Raw genomic sequence first — 20330 nt, 5'->3', positions numbered from 1 at the left:
TGTATGTAGAATACATTGGGAGAGGTCAAGTTAGCATCTTGTAAGCTCTGTGTATCTCTAGGCTGAAGCCAGAAGACAAACGGGAGTCCAGGGCCTTTCCCTCTTTTACAATGGCCTTGCATTCAGAGTGCAGTCAAGGATACAGGGCAGGTCCGGATTTCTCTCCTGTGGCCACTGCCAGCTTCCCTGGGTCACTGCAATGGTCTAGTCAGCCTTTCTGACAACACTGCCTGAGAATGGCCTGCCACCTCCCCAGGCAGCTCGACTACCCTGCTGGCCTGCTTTAGCGTTCACCTGGCTATGTGGTGAAAACTTAACAACCCTTCCACCCTGTCAGCTGTTTCCCCTGCTTACTAGAGTCTGCTGCCTCTCACAGGCAGGCGGGCAGAGCCTCTCGTGTTCCACACTACAGTATGGCGCCTGGAACAGGCGAGAATCTAATGACAAGAGGATGGCCAGAAAGGAAGGGTGCAGAGCAGGCAAGGGGGGGTGGCCTGGGGCCCTTGCAGCCCACATGGCTGAGGGTGAGCGTCTCCCATGCTACACACACACTCGCATCATCTGAAAGACTGCAATGGAGTAGAGACCAGGCCTTCAAGCTGCCCTGCGCCGCTCTAAGGGCCTGGGCCTGGACACAGGGCTGCAGCTCCTCAGGAAGGACAGTAGCTCCTCCCCTCTCTTCTCTTAACCTGCCCCTCCCTGAGGGCCACTGTGCACACCCCCAAGAGCATGTGTGCAAGAAGTCTGTGCAACATGATTTCAGTTCCCTAGCCCCAGTCTGCGTGTTGGGACACTGGGGGGCAGGGCCTAGTGGAGGCCTGGAGGAGGAGCCTCATGGATGGCTCTGCGGCTCTCTTCTGCAGCCCCGTCCCTCCCTTCTGCTCTGCACCCTGAGTTGAAGCAGCAGAAGGCCCTCACCACACCACGCCACCCTGCAGAAGGCCCTCACCACACCACGCCACCCTGCAGAAGGCCCTCACCACACCACGCCACCCTGCAGAAGGCCCTCACCACACCACGTCACCCTGCAGAAGGCCCTCACCACACCACGCCACCCTGCAGAAGGCCCTCACCACACCACGTCACCCTGCAGAAGGCCCTCACCACACCACGTCACCCTGCAGAAGGCCCTCACCACACCATGTCATCCTGCGGTTTCCTAGCCTCCAGGACTATAAACTCAAAGAGTCCTCCTCCCTTTATAAGTCAGACAGACTCAGTCCTAACATCAGTTATCTTCACGGCCCTGAGGTGGGACTTTCCTGCACCATCACTTCTACATCTTCCTGAGATTTTCCAGTGGTAAAGGACTGTTTTTCCCCAGCCCTAATTTCAGACCGATGTAAAGACTACAACTCAGAAACATACTTCAGCACACATGTGCCCCTTCCTATGTTAGATTCACTGTTTCTTGAGCAACCAGAATTATGAGACACTGTGAGGTGAGGATCTTTTACCCTCTAGTAAACACAGCTAAGGAACACAAGGCCACCTGGTCAATGTGGACTTCAACTGGCTGGACCTGGAGTAAGAGGTGTGACTTCCCTTGTGCATCTTTGTTGGACTATGTCCCTCTCTAGACTCTGGTCTCTCCACTTCAAAACCACTAATAGCTGGGCCACACATTACTTCAGCAGTGGGCACACTGCCATTGCTCAATACCATCCCTCGCCTCTGCTCCCTGACTGGCTGTCACCTCTCACCATTCATGACAACCAAAAACCCCTCCAGACATCAACACAGGTTCAGAGTCAGGGACTGTGGTGGTGTGAGCGAGAACCACACCCATAGTCTCGTATGTGTGAATGCCGAGTCACCTCCTCAGTTAGTGGAACTGTTTGAAGGATTGGTAGGCGTGGCCTTATAGGAGGAAGTGTGTCACTGAAATGGGCGCTGCAGTTTGAAAGGCCTGCTCCAGGCGGGTGTCGGCTGCTGCTTATAGACCTGGACATAAAGCTCTCAGTTACTGCTCCATCACCAGGCCTGTCTGCTTCCTGCCATGATAATCAAGTTAACCCTTTGAAACTGTAAGCAAATCCTCAATTAAATGCTCCTTTCTTTAAGAACTGTCTTTATCATGGTGTCTCCCCACAACAATAGAACACTGACTATGGTAGGGATACAGTTAATCTCAGTTGTTCTAGACCCATGAGGTACCCAGAGCCCCAGACCGCATGAGCTTACTGGGCGCCGTCTGTGGCACACACACACGAGGGTAGGATATTAAGGTGCACGAGACAGGTGAGAGCTGAGCTCACTAAGATCTTGGGGAGAATAACTAAAAAGATTTTAAAATGCAGGGCAACAAAGATGCTCAGTAGCTAGAACACACTGCCTCAGGCAGGTCTGTAAGTGTGAGGGGCAGAGCCATGGAGAGCCAGGCTCAGCAGCACGCTAGTGATGCTCCACCGGAGAGATGGGAGGTGGAGATGAGAGAATCCGCAGAAGTTTCTGGGCAGCTGGGCCAGCATGCACAGTGGGAAAACCAGATGGAAGGTGGGGACCCAAAGCCAAGGCTGATTCTTGGCCCCTCCATGTGCACCTGTGGCATGGGGGTTGGGAAGACTTAAAGCAGAAAGTGATATGACAGAAAATGACATGCGCCTGTGATAGAGAGGGATTTAGTGACATGACTTCTTTGTGTCTGCATGCAACAGTCCTGGCTGCTGGGATGAGGAGGGCAAAGGAGACAGGTGGGAACCGTAACTCCAAAACCAGAGAACCCTGGCCCCGCAGGTCCAGCTCACAAAGCTCAGCAGAGGAAAGGCTGTAGGGACCCAAACACAGCAAGCCCGACTTCATTCTCTGCCTCTTAAGCTTTATAGTTCCTCCATTTCTTTGCTCTGGGTTTTCAGTTTCCATCAATGTTTTTTCCTCTTTAATGACTGATTTCCTGCTTGTTATTGCTGACAGGCAGGAAGAAGGCTTACCAGAGCTTTCACAACTGACTCTTTGTAGTAAGTGCCCCTCTGGGCACACGGAGTGCAGGACACTTACCTCGACGCGGAGTGTGAGGGCTGGGACCAGCTGCACTGTGAGATGTGCCCACCGAGAGCTGATGGGAGTTGCCACCTGCCTGGGCCTGGTTTGGGCCCGTGGCAGTCTGGCTGCTGTTTCTTCCTGGCGCAGGGACAGCTGCAGACACAGAGTCTTTGGGTTTTGGAGGGCTGAGAGAGGTAAAGGCAAAGTTAGAGGCCGGGCATGCCCTGGTATAAAGTCTAAGTACACCATAAAATACAGCTGTTCCTTGTATGGGGGTTGCGGCTGTGAAGTTCCAGGACTTCCTATAGATACCAAAAGTCAAGGATGCCCAACCCTGTATGTAAAATGGCATTAGAACCTGTCAACACCTTCCTGTGCACCACCGTACGTCACCTCTCATAATAACCAACAGTGGAAGAGCTATGGGAGTGCTGGATATGCTGTATTGTCTGGAGAATGGCAAACAAAAAGTGTCTGGTACAGTGGGGTTTTGTTTTTATGGTGTGTGTGTGTGTGTGTGTGTGTGTGTGTGTGTGTGTGTGTGTGTGCGTGTGCGCACGCACGCGCACGCGCTCATAGAGGCTAGAGGACCAGAGTTACAGATGGCTGCAAGCCTGTGGGTGCTGGAAGCTGAACGCTGGTCCTCTGGAACAGTATTAAGTACTTTTACTCCAGCCCTGCTAAAAAAGTTTTTTTAAATTATCTGAAACCAAGTCAGCTGGATCTATGGATACAAGAAGCCGGGGAGACGAGGAGCATCAGAAAATGTAAATAGCCTGTACTGGACTAATAAGCCGACGTTTCCTCCGACACTGGGCATCTGAGGTTCCCTGAAAATGGCCATGTTTCATGACTTGCACAAAACTGAAGGCCAACCATTTCAGGGCGTCCACGGGAAGCCTTAGGTTCTGTTTTGCATGGGCTAAAGCTGGGCGTGATTTTAAGAAAATGAGGCTTGGGGATTTTTACTAGCTATTGTACAAAAGTAACAATCACAAAGTGACAGTCTGATTAAAGGGGCCTAGCCAGCGCCAGTTATCTGGACTGAGAAGAGAGGAATTCTGAGAAGCTGTTTGATGGCTCAGCCTAAAGCAGATAGCAACAGGGAGCTGACTCAGGCCGCCTACTCTCTGGCTCACAGCTTTCTATACCAAATATCATCTTGTCAAGGACATCAAAGGGCAGATGCCAGTGAAGTGTGCACAAAAATATTTCAAGTATAAAAAGCAAAAGGGAGACCAATGGCGGACATTTCATCCCTCGTTCTTCAGTGAACACTACTTCCTTAAATATTTAGCTTTGGTTACACAAACTGAATGTCACGAGGAAATAAAAATATGCACATTTGTTTATACTCTTTGACACAAATAAACAAATAACAAAAAAAAGTATTTACCCTAAAACCAAATGACATATGGAGGAGTGGTCACTGACAAGCCAGCACATTACCTACAGTGCATGTGTAAAGCTCAGCCAAGGGCAAAGCGGTAAAATTTCTTGGCTGAAAGATGAACGTCCTTAGATTACGGGTGCTGGAGAGGCCTCGGGTGCGCCCAGCACTGCGTCCAGCTAAGGTTTGCCTTGGGCATCTGCTGCACCATGCACATGCTCTCACCTGAGCTCTATCTTCAGCTGTGTTTCTGTTTTTACTTTGAGACGAGGTCTCACCCCTACCTGGCCCTGAACTTGTAATTATTCTTCCTTCCAAGTGACTGGGACTAATGGCTGCACCACAAGGACTGGTATCTTATCAACAACTTCACTTCCCTCAACAAAAACCAAAAAGATGCAATTAGAGTCCTCCAAGAAAATGCATCTATGCTGTAAACCGTGCGAGGGTAAATAGGCTTGATGTGTGCACAATTACTTTACTGCATACATGATCATGTAGCACTGTGTGAACGGCCGAAGATGAGGACTAAAACAATGACAATGAAAACTCTGGCCCTGTCTGGCAGGGCTCCCCTTCCACAGAGCTGCCAGGTCTGAAGCAGAGACAAGCCTACAGTAGCCTCTGCCTGGTCAGCATGGAGAACCGAAAGACAGACAGGCTCTGGTCTGACGGCGTCTCCTCTTAAAGGTGAACTGCTGTGCAGGCCAGCTCCAAATGAACAAGCCATCTTAGAAAACACGGCACCTTAGTTTCTTCCTTGAACCCATGTGTCAGTTCCCTGTAAACCGAAAGCCCTGCGGGGTGGAGGCGCCTCAGTCACAGTGTGCTGGGAGCCAGCACAACAGCAGCTACTGGGCGACCCTGTGCAACTGAGTGGAACTACTGAATGAGCACGTGGATGACAAAGGCCCAGAATACTGTGCCTCAGCGAGCTCACTGCTTCCAAACGCATCCTAGTTATTAGCACACTGAATGACAACGGGCGAGTGGCACGTGAACACGGACAGCTGCACATCGGACAGGGAGAGGCTGAGCACACCGTTAGACATCTGTTAGTCTCTACTTTCCAGCACCAAAGCACACAAGTAAGTGTTGCTTTCTTCTAAAAACAGGAAAGCAAACAAGCAGTTTGTAATCTTTTGTCCCCAACTAACCAAAGGAGTGAAAGCCCATCTGATTTGCTCTGTCACATGCCCCCTGGGAGAGGGCAGGGGAAACTAGCCTTGACTGCTGGCAGAAGTGAGCTCCTTACCTGCTGTCACCTGGGCTCAGCCCCTGCTCCAATATGCCCGCAGAAGAGGGGACAGGCCCACCCCCTGAGCTGCTGTCAGCCCTAGAGCTCTGAGAAGAAGGCTCTGGGCCTGCTGGAGCCACGGTGCTGCCATCTGTGGGCGGGAGTGGCGGCTGGAAAGCGGGGGATATGTGCTTTCTATTTAGCGTGCCGCCCCGCCGGTGGGCCGGGAAGTCCATAAGCTTCACACCAAAGCTACACAGAGAGAAGAAACAGTCAACACACCACACACGCCGAGGAGAGAGACAGAAGCTCGCTGGCCCGCACAGGTTAGAACCACAGATGGGACAGCCGCCCACGTTGCCCGGCATGCAGGTAAATGGCAAGGACTGTGTCAGTGGTCATCCCAGCTACCAAAGCGAGCACTTGATCTGGCTTTCAACCTTAGCAAAGCCAACACCTCACACACTGATCAATGACGCCCTTGATCAGGTGGGTTTGCACAGCTGCAAGCGAGCAGGCAGGCCTCGTGCGGAGTGACTCTACGTTCTGTGCAGACTTCCCTATCGCCTGACTCCCATCTCAAACCTGTGTATGGGAGGAGGTGGAGCCAAACCCAGAAGCATTGCAATGGCTGCGCAAGAGCACAGCACACTGCCTCGAAACAATCGTGTGTGCACATGAAGGTACAGCTGAAGCTACATACGTCTGGAAAATAGTTCTTTTGGGAAGATGGCGTCTGGAGGATGGGCAGAAGGGAGACACTCATCATTCAAGACCATTAGTGCACGGACTTCAAAATCTAATTATTTTTTTTTTTAAGTTTGGAAAATTAAGATGCTGAACTCCACTAACTGATGTTTACTGGAGAATACACAGAGTCGGCAGCTGAGAATGGTGTCATGGGCCAGTGAGACCTGCACCACCATATGCTATAACTTACATTCAGGAGACTAACTGTTGTACTGGGGCCACCAGGAAACAATGCTGAGAGCCGAGCGAGGCCCAGGTAGCAGGACTCAGTTACAAAGGATGTGGTGAACTTCAGAGTGAGGGGCCAGGGAAGTGACACTTTTTTTGTACGGTGAGACTTAGCCTGGCAGCCCCGTCGGGTGTATGAAGACAGCGCGTTGCCTCACACAGCTCTTATCTGGAGCTAATGTAAGTTGCTAGCATGTTCCTCACACAGGGAATTAGCTGCCCTCTGAAGGCACGAATCATTCGTACATGCTCTTCATTGCAATTTCCCACAGACAAAAGGATGGAAACATACTGCCTCTGAGTTTAAAGCATACACCTTCCCCTCCAGAACTGTCAAATTCTGGGGCTTCTTCAGCAGTCTGCAAACGTAGCAAGGCCAGGTAATGCCAAAATGTTTCTCCACAGCTCACTGGGAAACGTGGTTGTCCTCACATGATCCTCAGTCAAATGCACATGTTAACTATGTTTGTTTTCTTGTGTTTCCTAACATTCATGTGTATTTAGGTGGATTGAGTACGTACAATGCCACTCCACTGTGGGGCAAATAACAGGCCATCAAGTAAAGCCTGATGCACAAGGCTCAGGTATTAACAGACGACAACACCGCTGACTACTCTGTGGTCAGATTAATGCCTGTAGACACTGACAGTGTGGTTCCTCAGTTATCTAGACTAGCTACTAGTCGGGGTCACATAGAGGGGGGCAGTAGCCAGTCCCATGGGTCAAACGTCCTGCCACGTGACACCTCCTGCCTCTGTGCGAGTGACCAGCTCCACACCTACCTCTCCTTCTTCACCAGGTCCCCCTCCATCACCGCCATGCTGGCCGGTCGCTTCCTCTCCAGAGTCCCCGAGTCAGAGTCGTTTCCAGTGTGGGACGAGTGATTAGAATTCGGGGTAGCAAGAGGCACAAATGCTTCTGATACATTGAATTCTATCTCTGTCATAAGAGAGATGAACACACGTGAGACCTGGCACCCGGCGCAGCTCGCCAGTACCCCAGTGGAAGGAGAGCCTCCGTATCCCACAAGGGAGCTCCAGCTCCCTGCTGAAGAGTGGCCCTGACCCCAGGGAGGCAAGCCAGGAGTGGCCCTGACCCCAGGGAGGCAAGCCAGGAGTGGCCCTGACCCCAGGGAGGCAAGCCAGGAGTGGCCCTGACCCCAGGGAGGCAAGCCAGGAGTGGCCCTGACCCCAGGGAGGCAAGCCAGGAGTGGCCCTGACCCCAGGGAGGCAAGCCAGGAGTGGCCCTGACCCCAGGGAGGCAAGCCAGGAGTGGCCCTGACCCCAGGGAGGCAAGCCAGGAGTGGCCCTGACCCCAGGGAGGCAAGCCAGGAGTGGCCCTGACCCCAGGGAGGCAAGCCAGGAGTGGCCCTGACCCCAGGGAGGCAAGCCAGGAGTGGCCCTGACCCCAGGGAGGCAAGCCAGGAGTGGCCCTGACCCCAGGGAGGCAAGCCAGGAGTGGCCCTGACCCCAGGGAGGCAAGCCAGGAGTGGCCCTGACCCCAGGGAGGCAAGCCAGGAGTGGCCCTGACCCCAGGGAGGCAAGCCAGGAGTGGCCCTGACCCCAGGAAGGCAAGCCAGGAGAGGGCCAGCTGAGCACGCGGCTCTATTGCTCTTAATTAAATCCACGGATTCAGGGAGAGGCAAGGAGCAAGGAGAACTTACTGAATCATTTCAAAAGCGATGGAAACCAGTACTTTGATACAATACAGAAATAAAAGGTACCATCGAAGGCTCACTGCCTGTAGCAGTTTTCTCTTGTTGCCTTCCTCCCCGCCGCTCCCCCTAATCCCTTTCCTGAAGGAGATCCCAGGCAGCACGTCAATCTTCACTCTCCCACCCATCTGCACTAAGCAACAGCAACACGTCATTGCGAGGACTGAAGGACAGCACTGAGCCCAGCCCTGGCAGCAGGAGCTTACATTGTGGCTGCACTGAGAAAAGCAGGGATGGAGCCAACACACATAGACTCAACATACACAGAACCAGCTCCCAAAGAGGAGGCCACAGGAACCTCTGCGGATCCCAGGATCACAAGAAAAACTGGAAAACTTACCAGCTACAGAATAAAACCCAAATTCTCTGGACTTCACAAACCAGCTCCAACCAGCCCTAGCCTTGGCTACTTTATTTCCTACCTTTGCATTAACCAAACAACTATCCAAACTAAGAAAAAAAACCCTGTTCTAAGTGAAAGGCCTCTGAGTAGTCAGCATCACTCCTGAAAAACAGATCTTAGCTCCCTTTTCCTGTACCCAAGTTTGTCAGCCTTTCTCCATTGAATGTTCTAATTTGCCACATGATAACATTATAACTTATCTGTTTATATAGCTACCTTCTCAGGGAACCCATAGTCCTTCAGAGACAACAGTATGCAATCTTAGCAAGTAGTGGGCACTCAATATATACTATGTAAATTTACATTAGTGAAAATAAGGGAAGTAGAAAGTAATAAAATTATCATTATATCAAAATATAACTATACATGAATGAAATCTGAAGTAAAGTGTGAGAAAGTGAAACCAATTACATAATCATTGATATGTTTTCTTCTTTTTAAAAATGTGGTCTACTGCTGTTACATAGCTCCAGCCTGTGACCGTGATCACATATAACTCTATCGTCCTCTAAGCCTGTGACCATGATCACACACAGCTCCAGCAGACTCTAAGCCTGTGACCGTGATCACGCAGAGCTGCAGCAGTCTCTAAGCCCGCAACTGTGATTACCTCCAGGGAAGAACCAGTCTGCATGCTGGATGATGGGTTCAATCACGGCGACCACGTGGACGGATGTGGCAGCTGCTATTTCAGCCAGCGTTCTGCAAGGGAGTTCACATGGTTACAATGCTCCACCTTGGCAGCCTCACATGTCTGCAAGCTGTCAGGGCATTGCAATGATTGCTAATGGATAAAACATTTACATATAGATACAAAGATTAAACCCACAAGGCTCTATCCTAGGAGTTTTCCAGTAATATCCCAAGAGGAAAAATACCTGACTGTTAACAATCTTCCCTCAGCAGGAACAACCTTTGTGCTCGAACATGTCTGGTAGTTACTATGCACCCATAAAGCTTTAGGTTTTTAACAGACCTAAACTGATTTTCAGGTTATGAAGCTGTTGTAGTTTAGACATGAAGTGTCCCCAAAAGGCTCATGTGTTTAAGACTTGGTTCCTAAGTAGTGGATCCAATCTCTGACCCAATCAATGGATTCATAGTTTGATGGCATTATTAGGAGCTGGGGCATGGAGGAAGTTGGGCACTGGGGGTATACCTGTCATGAATAACTGTCTTCTGACCCAAGCAAAATTCACCTTGGGGAGCTCAGCTGTCCTCCAACCCCCACCCAGAAAAAGATCAATCTAGCTGGTGTGATGACAGTGGACACCCCTGCGCAGAGGGGTGGAGCACGCCATGAGATACCTGAGTACCCAGCAGCTCCCTACCCACCTGGAATTGCCTGAAGTGGCCTGGGGTGGGGTAGGAGATGGGGTGTACACAGGCTGAGGGAGACTAGAGTTGGAGCTCTATCTATGTGACCACGGGGGAAACTATCCAGGTATACATGGTTGGGGGAGGAATGCCCATGTTCCTATAAGCAACCCCCCACCTAGGCACTGTAAAGAAACCCACTGGTTCCCCAGTGAACTTTTGCAGAATCATGCCTCATGTTGGGTCCCTGGGAAAAGGGACATACACTGCTTTACATCTCTGGAAAGGGATTTTATCCACAGCCCTTTCCTCTCTGGTTCTCTTCCTAGCCAGCATGAGATAGGCAACACTTTTTTTTGCTACATGCTCCTGCTGCCATGAGGGTCTGCCTTGTCAGATGGTCACCTGAGACCAGGGGTCTATATAAATCCTTCCTACTTTAAGGCTTTTCTCTCAGGTATCTGTCGCATCTAAAAAGTCTGAGTCACAAGGAGCCTGGCAAGTTCCCCATCTTCCTTTCCTCACAAGAGGATGCTGGTGAGCCTGCTCACCCAGTGTGTCCTAGTCCATCAACCCCGTTAAGTATTCACAAAGCTTTCTTTCAGGAATTCTGCTGATTTTTGGAGTATCTCCTTCTTAGCTTTTGCCCACGGTGCTCCCTGACAGGTTTCTGGGAATTAGAACACTATGTCAACTGCTGCTAGAAGTACTGATTTGTAACCAGCCAGACCATACTGCTCTTTGAAGTAAGTGTGTTTGCTCTCCTTTGAGGATTCTTCTTGTCCCCAGACTTAAACACTTGCATTGCTTTCTCTGCCAGTGCCTTTGCTCGGGGGTTATTTGCTTTATGATCTATGCAGTTAGCCTGTCTTCCTATTTATTTGTAATTTTGCTTACAACCATGTTCTGAACCAAGAGTGCACATACATGAGCAATTGAATGACTGGCTTAAATTGTATCTTTGCAAAGCTGGCCAGCAGCAATGAGGCAGTGACAGGTAAGGACACGGACTTCGTGGCCAGTGCTTGCACCCCACCACTGCCCTGCCATGCAGCCCTGTGGAAATGACTGCTTCTTTTCAAACTCAGCATCCTCAGTTATGGATCTGAGAACGAACAGCACTTCCTTCAGAAGATAATGTGTGAGGACAGGGACGGTCCTCAGATGACCACCTGCTCCTTAGCTGATCCTTGTGACTACCTCTTCTATTGACCCACACTGCTCAATGCCTGCAAAAGCTTCCAAAGTGCAACACTGTGAAGTCATTCTGCTGCGGATAGTATTAGCTACGTTCACACTGCTACGACAAAATCTCCTAAGGAAGCAGATATTTGCTTTGGCTCATGGTTTCCATCATACTGAGGTGAATGAAAGGACTGTCATGGCAGCAGAACTGTGTTGGGAAGGATGTTCATAGGGAGGTGAACCAGGGGTCAGACAGCTCCTTCAAAGACAACCCCTGAAGACCTTCCTCCACCAGCAGGCCCCACCTCTCAATAGCTCTACAACCCCATAAAACAGGAAACAAATGCTCAAAACATGAGTCTCTGAGGGACATTTTGTGTTCACAACACACCAGGAACCTTGATGATTCCCATCAGACTGGGGAGAGTAGGTTCCAAAAGAGTCAGCAGGACACGTGAGGTCCTTCACAGCGCACCGCTGTCTGTCAAGGCATCTTCCCGTGATCCAGGACCACATACACTGTCCTCAAAGGGCAGATACCAAACTCCGCCTGCCTACGGGGCTTTCTCTGGTCTTGGTGCCAGGGAAAGAAACTGATCATTCAGAAGAGGGCACCTGCCAGCCTCCTCGGCCTGCCACGCCCTCTCACCCACACTGTCAGTATGGATGGGGCAGGACTCGACACCCCATGCATGCCCCTGTGGCATAGGGCTACTCTGACGTAAAAGCACGTGAAAACAGCAGATGCCAGAGAGGCCTAATGAAAGACACCTTCCTCATATCAGAGAAAAGAAATATTCTTATTCCCCATGACAGGGCCAATCGGAACAAATAAAAGGTTGGGCCAATCCTCATCCTCCTAGCACATCTCTACACTCAGCTGTCCAGCCCAAGTCCATGTCACCACATGTTCACAAACTACTGCACCGCCCAGTTATAGCAGCATCTGGCTCTGTTTCCTTTTGCCTTCATTTTTCTGTGTACATGCAAAACCCTGTAGGTTTTTCTCCTGTCAATTTGCTTTATGTCAGTTACATTCCCAGGCACAGCTATAGACACTTAAAGGCACAGGACATGGGTCTGTCCCCGGGCTACCTGCTCACAGGTGTGTGTCTAGCTCGTTGCCCACCATACAGGGCGGCTATGGTGTCTGACAGCTCAGGACTCAGGAGCGGAGGCTTTCTTAGGGAAGGATGACATCTCTTATGCTCCTGGGTCATCTGCACAGGAGATAACACCTAGTCCACAGTCCTCAAAACATGAGCTAGATGGGAAGGCAGCACCTGAAGTCTCCTCAGTCTGGGTGTCTCCTGAACTCCACGGCTACCCACGCTAACCGCCAGGAAGGAGAAACTTAAGCATGAGGTGAACAAGAGTCGCTTACCCTTCCTGTTTGGCCCACAGCAGGTTAGGGCCCAGCACGATGGCGATGTTGCTAGGAGTCATTTTATTGACGTCACTGGTCTGTGCAAGCTTTGCAAGGAACTTGATTAAGTACCTAGGAGACAAAACAGAAGGGCAGGAGCATCTCTGAAGTGTTGTGCAGTGCCCTTGCCCTGCCTTGTACTTGGCAGAGGTGGCTCAGGTGCTTACTAAAGGCTGTTACTGAACTGGGACCCAGCTCAGGTGGAATGCTGCGCACACTTCTCCTGCATGGCATTCAAGAAAGACTACTGAAGCCTTGAAAGGAGAAAACATCATCACACTGACTTAACCTTACCTATTCTAATTTATTTTTCTTTTATAATCTATTTACTTTACCCCTATATTAAATACACTGTGATTAATATTGTGCTCAATATATGCTTAATAAAAAGGTAGGGTTTTTAAAAAGATTTATTTCTCTATTATATGTATAACTAGTGTTCTGTTTTTATGCACATCAAAAGAGGAAATCAGATTCCATTACAGAGGGTTGTGAGCCACCAGGTGGTTGCTGAGAACTGAACTCAGGACCTCTGGAAGAATAGCTAGTGCTCTTAACCACTGAGCCATCTCTCCAGCTGAAAAAGGTAGTTTTTTTTAAAAAAGGAAACAGGCGGAGTGATACTGGCATATGCCTTTAATCTCGGCACTCAGGGAGGCAGAGGCAGGTGGATCTCTGTGAATTCAAGGCCAGCCTAGTCTACAGAGTGAGTTCCAGGACAGCCAAAGGCTACACAGAGAAACCCTGTCTCAAAAACAATACAAAAACCAACAAAACCAAACCAAAACAAAACAAAACCCTAAATAAACAAACAAATAAAAAGGAAACTGTATTTGAAAATCCTCATTTTAATTATGAAAATATCCAACTTATTATATAGACATAAGCTGTTACATGTTAAGTAGTATAAAATTGAAACATTATGAACAACTAAGCTATCTATCAACAAGAAACTAGTTAGGTAAATTATAGTCTATCTTGGTCTACGGTAAAGTAGTACACAACCACAAAAATCATGCAGTGATAATGAAAATTCTCCAAGATGTATTAATCAAAGATATGGAGCAAAGCAGGCAAAGGAGAGAATGACACATACAATATACACTATCATTCAGGCTGAGAACAGAAAGTGGGCTCAGGGGAAGATGGACGTGCGAAGGGGGTAGATACAATGCGTTACATATACAGATAAAATTCTCAAATAATAAAAATAGTTTAAAAAGTGAACAGTGAGAGAAAAAATATATGTATAAATACATGTACTGCACAGAGAGGGAGGGGGAGGAGGAGGGAGAAGGGGAGGGGAAGGGAGGGGGGAGGGGGAGGGAGAAGGGGAGGGGAAGGGAGGGGGGAGGGGGAGGGAGAAGGGGAGGGGAAGGGAGGGGGGAGGGGGAGGGGAGAGAGAAGAGAGGGAGAAGGGGAGGGGGAGAGGCTCCTGCAGAAGACACTGCAGACACTGCATCCCAGAAGAACCAGGTGGCTGAGACAAGAGATTTCTCAATGTGTATCTTTTGAACTTGGAACTATTCGATTTTCCTTCATTATTAAAAAAAACTTTCAGTAAGCATTAGTAAAAGCTAGAGAAAAGAAGCAAACCAAAAGACCAAATCGGAACACACTAAGTTCTGTAACGGAGTTCCCAGCATACCACTGACAGATTCTATTATCTGCTGTGCTGAGCCAGGCAGGGTTCATCTAATCAAGTAACATTTCACACAAATCACTTGGAAAATAGATTTTAAATGAATCTCTTTTAAGAAGTGTGTAATTTTAAGAGTTTATCTTTACATTTTACTTACATTTATTACATGTACATGTAAATATACATTTATTACATGTATTAGAGAGAAAGAGGAGTGGGGAGAGGAAGAGGACAGAGAGACACATGTTGTAGGAGTCCGTTCTCTCCCAGGAACTCAGCTCAGCTTGCCAGGCTCAGCAGCAAGGGCCTCTGCTCCCTGGGCCACCTTGCTGGATCCTTTGCTGGGTGTTAACTGACAATTCCCTGAGCTACCTTTCCTGTACGCCTCTTCCAAGCTACAGAAATCCAAGAAGAGCAGTCCCAGAAGTGTGTCCCATGGAAAATTTTCTTAGAAACATATTATTTAATAACATCACGAAACACACTGTACAGTGACTTATTTGGGCACCATTTTCTATCAATGGGCACAGAAATAGTAACTGCATTTACATACGGGACAGCCTGGACTCCAAATACAACCTACAGCCACAGCAGCTTTCCACAGCAGTGTTTTTGCTAACTGCAGTGTCAAGCGCTCAGACCACCTACACATCGCCATCATCTACACACTAGTGCGGAGCAGTGCATGCACACTCATCCCACGCCAGCAGCTCCGTATTACTCTGCAAATCCTCCTGAGTGTGCCAAGCGTGCTTGAGTTAGGGTCATCTTGGAAGAAACCAATCCCCTCAGGGTCACCAAAGCTTCATTTATAGAATCATATACACTGTGATGGCTAATTTGATGTCAGCTTGACATACCTGGGAAGAAGGACCCTCAACTCAGAAAACGCATCTGTCGGACTGGCCTGTGGGCATCCGTGGTGCCTTTTCCTGACTAATGATTGATGTGGGAGGCCCCCCTACTGCAGACAGTGCCATCCCTGCAGGGCTGCCCAGCATGTGTAAGACAGCAGTAAGCCTGGGAGCAAGCCTGAATATAAGTGTCTTCCTGAGTCTCTGCCTCTCACGCCTCCAGGTTCCTGCCATGGCTTTCCTCGATGACGATCTGTAGGCTGTGAGCCAAGTGAACCCTTCCCCACATGTTGTTTATCGCAGCAGCAGAGAAGCAAACTCAAACACTTACCTAAAGTTAACAAAATTTTGTGGCGGCAACTTCTGACATATTGTCCATAAATATTGAAGTTTTTTGTCTTGATCCTGCACACTAGGAAAGAAATATGCACAAGAATTTATAAAAGCACATGTTATTAATACATGTACTAATGTGCTATTATAGCTCAGATCTGAAGTGTCTCTCAAAGGCCCCCGTGCTTAAGGCTTGGTCCTCAGTCTGTGCTATCAGGAGATGCTCTCCGAGGCAGGGCCGAGTTGGAAGAGCCCGGTTCCTACCTGCTTCTCTACATCTCAGGATGAGGCAGACTCACTTCTACCACCATAATGCATGGCACAGCCACAAGCCTAAAGCAACAGGAACTGAACCTCTGACTCCAGGAACCACAGTGAGTCCGCCCTCCTTAAAGCTAACTGCCATGGATTTCTCACAGCAGAAAGCTAATGCACGCTCTTATCAACAGTCAAGCTTGTCTGTTCTGGAAGATGGCACTGATGTGGGAAATAAACAGGCCTGGGGTCTGAGCCCAGCTCCTCATTCCTGGGCTGGGAACAGGTACTCCATCTCACCAGGCTTTGCAAAGCAGGGGCAGATGTTGATTCTCCTGGATGACCTCCAGGCTAGAGGCAGAGCCCAGTGAGATCACTGTGTCCAAGCTTGGCATGAGAGACACAATGAAAATTCTGTCAGGAATGTGTACATCAGTTAGGAGCACCACAAAGCCTAACTTTCCTTAGCATAAAGGCAGCCGGCTCACAGATGAGCTGCCAAGCTCCCAGGAGCCCTTAAGGAAGACTCTAGGAATCTAAAGGAGAGTTGAGGTGCGGAGGCTACCCAATATAAGAAACCCCACTGATGCTGACTCGGATCCATGTAACTCACTCCCAGGACAGACTGAGAACTTGTCCTTGAGTTTAAAACCTCAGCGCCTGCCAGGGAGAAAGCCTCTCAGTCCAAGGAACTGCAGAGCCCTGAGAAGCAGCACAGTGATCCCCACAAAGGGCTCTACCTAATCAGGACAAGCTCCTAAGAAAGTGACAGGGTGAGCTAACAGGGAGGGCGTCGGGCTGGCCAAGAACCTGAGAACATCTGAAATATGCTGTCTTGTTACTGGGCAGGTTGAAATTTGGGGATGGGGAGTGAGGACAAGATCAGACAATGGGTGGAGCCTTTGGCAGACAGGTCTCCATCTGGATGCCAGCTCTGACAATCGCTTGGCCCAAGCTCCTTCCCAAGCCCCAGTTCCTGTATCTGTATAACGAAGGTGACAGGAACGTGTTCTGGATGCTCCATGCTTGTTAAGGGTGGCAGGAGGGGCGGAGCAAAGCTTAGCTTACTGTGTAGCACACAGTGGACACTGGGAAAACACTATTACTGCAAGTAAGGCTCCCTCCCGCCCTACCAATGAACAGCTGAGCCTGCGTGCAGCAGCACAGACACTTACCCTATAATGAACGCCCCAAATGCAGAACTGTTTTTACTATGGAGGGGTTTGAGGCCAGCCAATTCATTTGTGTGGGTGAAGCCACATCAGTTCAAACAAAAGCATAATCCATGCACTTTCTATGCTAACATACTGAGCATGTTCGCTCTGGATGCAGGCAGAAAGGGACATAAGTACACATTCTATTTCAGTGTCCTATTACGATTCCTAAGAGGACAATGGCTTACAAATGGGGCACAGTATTACACTGTTGCTTTGAACTTTTAAAACTCTGAGCACTTTAAACTTACCTTGCAACTTGTGTCCACTCTTCATACAGACTGAAAGTCATTAAGGGCTCAGGCAATTCCCGCAAATAGGACTTCAGAGCACCTGAAACCATGAACACACAGACTATGCAGTGGGGCCACAAGCTGCATTGGTTTGCAAATGAAAGGTTCTCGCATATAGTCTTAGATGCTGCACATAACAAATCATTTGGCAGTAGCGTTTAAGAGAGTGAAATTCAGGGCCCTGCAAGAATACACTGAGAGAGCAATGGAAAATGAAATTAGTTTTAAGGTAATTCTATTAGTATACATAATTTCTCCAGGCACACGTAGGTCATGAGTGTGACAGATTTCTTTCAGCTGGTGATCTGAGCTAGGACCTGTTTGCAGCTGAGGATTTGCAGACAGTGCTTGGAGCTCACCTGCCACAGCATGGGGGTCTGAGTAGAATTCATCCAGATGGGATGTGGAGCAGTCTAGAGCAGCTTTCAACTTCTTTAACTTGGAGGCCCCAGCCCCAATCCGAAAAAGGCCCTAAAGACAATAACAAGCCAAGAGCATCCAGTCAGAGCGGAGTCTCTCCCTGGGGAGCGTCAGCTTGCTTGTGAGAGCCACAGTGCTCATCTCACACCATTCCAAAGAATGAAGAGCACTGTGTGTGCCTAATACACGGTGATAAGCAGAACGCAGAACTTCCTCATGCTAGTCCTCATCTACGGGAAAGCTTTTTTACTTCACAGCGCTGACTACTGACTACTACATATTTCATATAGTTACTAGAAAAACAAAAACAAAAACCTGACATCTCAGGGAAAGCAGACCAGATTGTGTGTCACTTTCACTGACCTAAATGGGAACACAGAGAGACCCAACCAAGAGATGCAGGTGTATAAAGGGCAGTGGGCCAGCATTTAGGAGACCCAGGCATAAGCAGTAAGTCAGTAGGCTTCTCAATACTTGAGACACCCAGTGAGCCTTCACTGGAACGAGGAGGCTGTGGTGGTAGGTGTCGGTGACTATCAAAAGCGCCGCTGCTCCCCTGGAAAGCAAGAGCAGGCCCAACTGAGAAGCATGGGGTGGGGCCTGTAAAGGGTGAGGTTAGGCACCTGAAGCCAGCACGGGAGTTTTCAGGATGTTCTTGATTAGTGCCTATGTTTTATCCTGGAAACTGGCTGTGTTGTTCACCTGCAGAGCCTCTGTTCTTCTCTATGCATGAGACCTTAACAAGAGATTCTTTAAAGGGCAAAGACCTGCATTCTGAATCTAGCTCTGCCCTGGCATGAACTCCGTGCATGCTTACCTCGATGCAAGGAGTAAGAGCTGCCCTGCTTGGGTCACGCAGGTGTTTTTGGTATGGGGCTTATAAAATACAATACATAAATATACCCACTAAAACCACTGCACAGCACACAATGCAGGACTGCCAGGAACAAGAGGTCATGGGTGCTCTTGGCCACCAGAGCATTGTCCCAAATCATAAACAGAGCTTGAAAGGAATGAAACAGGACGGCGAGAGGTCAGAGTACACACAGGCAGGATACGTGCACACTGTCTTGTGAGGCCCCACTTTAGTTACTGAATAAAGGTCCATAGACTCATGGGAAAATGTGGGTCTTGGGGACAAAGCTACTGGTCCATGCCTCCATAGTGGCTGTTAAATAAAAGTGTGTGAGGGTGGTGGTCTGGACAGAGGAGGGGTCAAATGACTTAGCAGGTACGCCCCTTACCTCCTCCTTCATGCCAGTCTCCAATAACAACATGACGCACGCTTCAATGGGCAGAGCGATCTCACGCCCACTCCTCTTCAGGTGCTCCTCCAGGGGGGTCCCGAAGGCTGGCTTCTCTGCCCACTTATCTAGAGCATGAACAGTTGGTAAGACCTGTGGCCGCCTCGTGACTCTCTGGACATTTTCTTCCCACAGCACCAAAGGACTCCCTAGCAGACTGGCTGAGGCTCAAGGAGAGGAGAAACACCCAGACATCTAGTGAGCTTTTGTCATGTGTCTGTCAGTCAGGAGAATGAATCAATGGGGACAGAGCCCTGAGCATGCCGTCTGGCAGGACTTGCCCAGGGGAGATACTGACGGTGGCCTTGGACCTGCACTACATGCTATCAACACACGTGGAGCCAGAGGCCTTGCACTGAGATGCAGGCCACATCTGAGTACTGTCCTTGCTGAAAAGAAATAGAGGACAAGAAAGACCCCATCACACGAAAGCAAGACAGTCCTTGGCATTCCAAACAGGGCTGCCATCCTTGTTACCCAAGGCCAAAAAAGGTCAAGGTGAACACAAAGCAGGTGCTGCGCTGTGATGAGCAATACTGTCCACCAGTCTATAACAGATTTAAAAAACCCTAAGTAGAAAAAGCGGCAGTGTATGTGGTCCCACGTAACTTAGGCCGAAGGCTGTGCTGATGGCGGCAACAGTGTTTTATGATTTTCGGGTTACAGTCCCTGTTTCACACACCACAGATCTGAGGAGGCTCAGTAGAAGCTTGTACAATAAAGCAGCCAGAAGAGTTCAGAACAGAGATGAGAGTGTGAGGTGCTTGGCTAGTCTGGCTGGTGGACACTGTGGAGGTCTGCAGACGCCAGAGAAGTAGACAGAAACCAAAGGAGCCAACACATGACCCTGCTCACTAAGGTAGAGTGGTGCCACCCCTGCCACCGCCCTGCTATTGGAGAGCTGGATCTAGACAGGGCTGTCCAGTGGCACTTCCCTCCCTGTGTGGGATGGGGTGCCTTATACCCATACAGTGAGAGAGGGAGAAAACCAAAATGCCACAGATCCACTAGCCTAAAAAATAATGACAAGTCTAAAATGACAGCAAGAGGACGTGAGGAAACATGAGAGAAAAGGATGGGGTCAGAAGGCACAAACACAGACCATGGTACCTGCCACTCTCACTTCCTCATCTTTGGCCCTGGGCCCAACTTTCTAACTTCCTAACAGGAAACGTGTCCAAAGGACCTGTCCTGTCCCAAAAAACAGAGGTCTGTTACAATTCTCTTGAAGGCTAGATGCTACCTAGACTGCTCTGTCCCTTTTACCTAAAACAACGGTGGTCAATCAAGCTCAAAATGGCCAACTGACCATTCTCTTAGCAGATAGAGAGGCACTTGAGTTTTGTACCTGTCCAACCCTGAGATGCTGATGTCAAACAGAAG

At 49.3% G+C, this 20330-nt stretch overlaps 1 protein-coding gene across 7 annotated transcripts in view; it reads right to left on the bottom strand.

Moving 5' to 3' along the window:
* ARHGAP17 (Rho GTPase activating protein 17) overlaps nucleotides 1-20330 on the bottom strand; it is an 89656-nt gene that overhangs the window by 9751 nt on the left and 59575 nt on the right. For 5 of the 7 annotated variants that reach the window (XM_084772335.1, XM_084772333.1, XM_084772334.1 and 2 more), the window contains 9 exons: nucleotides 18888-19015; nucleotides 17583-17694; nucleotides 17182-17263; nucleotides 15460-15540; nucleotides 12591-12704; nucleotides 9315-9406; nucleotides 7370-7526; nucleotides 5628-5861; nucleotides 2998-3167 (listed from right to left, as the gene is read on the bottom strand). In XM_084772335.1, coding sequence (XP_084628461.1) covers nucleotides 2998-3167; nucleotides 5628-5861; nucleotides 7370-7526; nucleotides 9315-9406; nucleotides 12591-12704; nucleotides 15460-15540; nucleotides 17182-17263; nucleotides 17583-17694; nucleotides 18888-19015 — 1170 coding nt within the window. The remainder of the gene's footprint in view (nucleotides 1-2997; nucleotides 3168-5627; nucleotides 5862-7369; nucleotides 7527-9314; nucleotides 9407-12590; nucleotides 12705-15459; nucleotides 15541-17181; nucleotides 17264-17582; nucleotides 17695-18887; nucleotides 19016-20330) is intronic. The other 2 variants (XM_084772339.1, XM_084772337.1) reach the window with 1 other exon arrangement.

The sequence above is a fragment of the Acomys minous genome (genome assembly GCF_964271855.1).
Source record: "Acomys minous genome assembly, chromosome: 2".
Taxonomy (NCBI): Eukaryota; Metazoa; Chordata; class Mammalia; order Rodentia; family Muridae; genus Acomys; species Acomys minous.
Note: the sequence above shows the minus strand (reverse complement) of the source record. Positions and strands in the feature narration are given on the sequence as shown.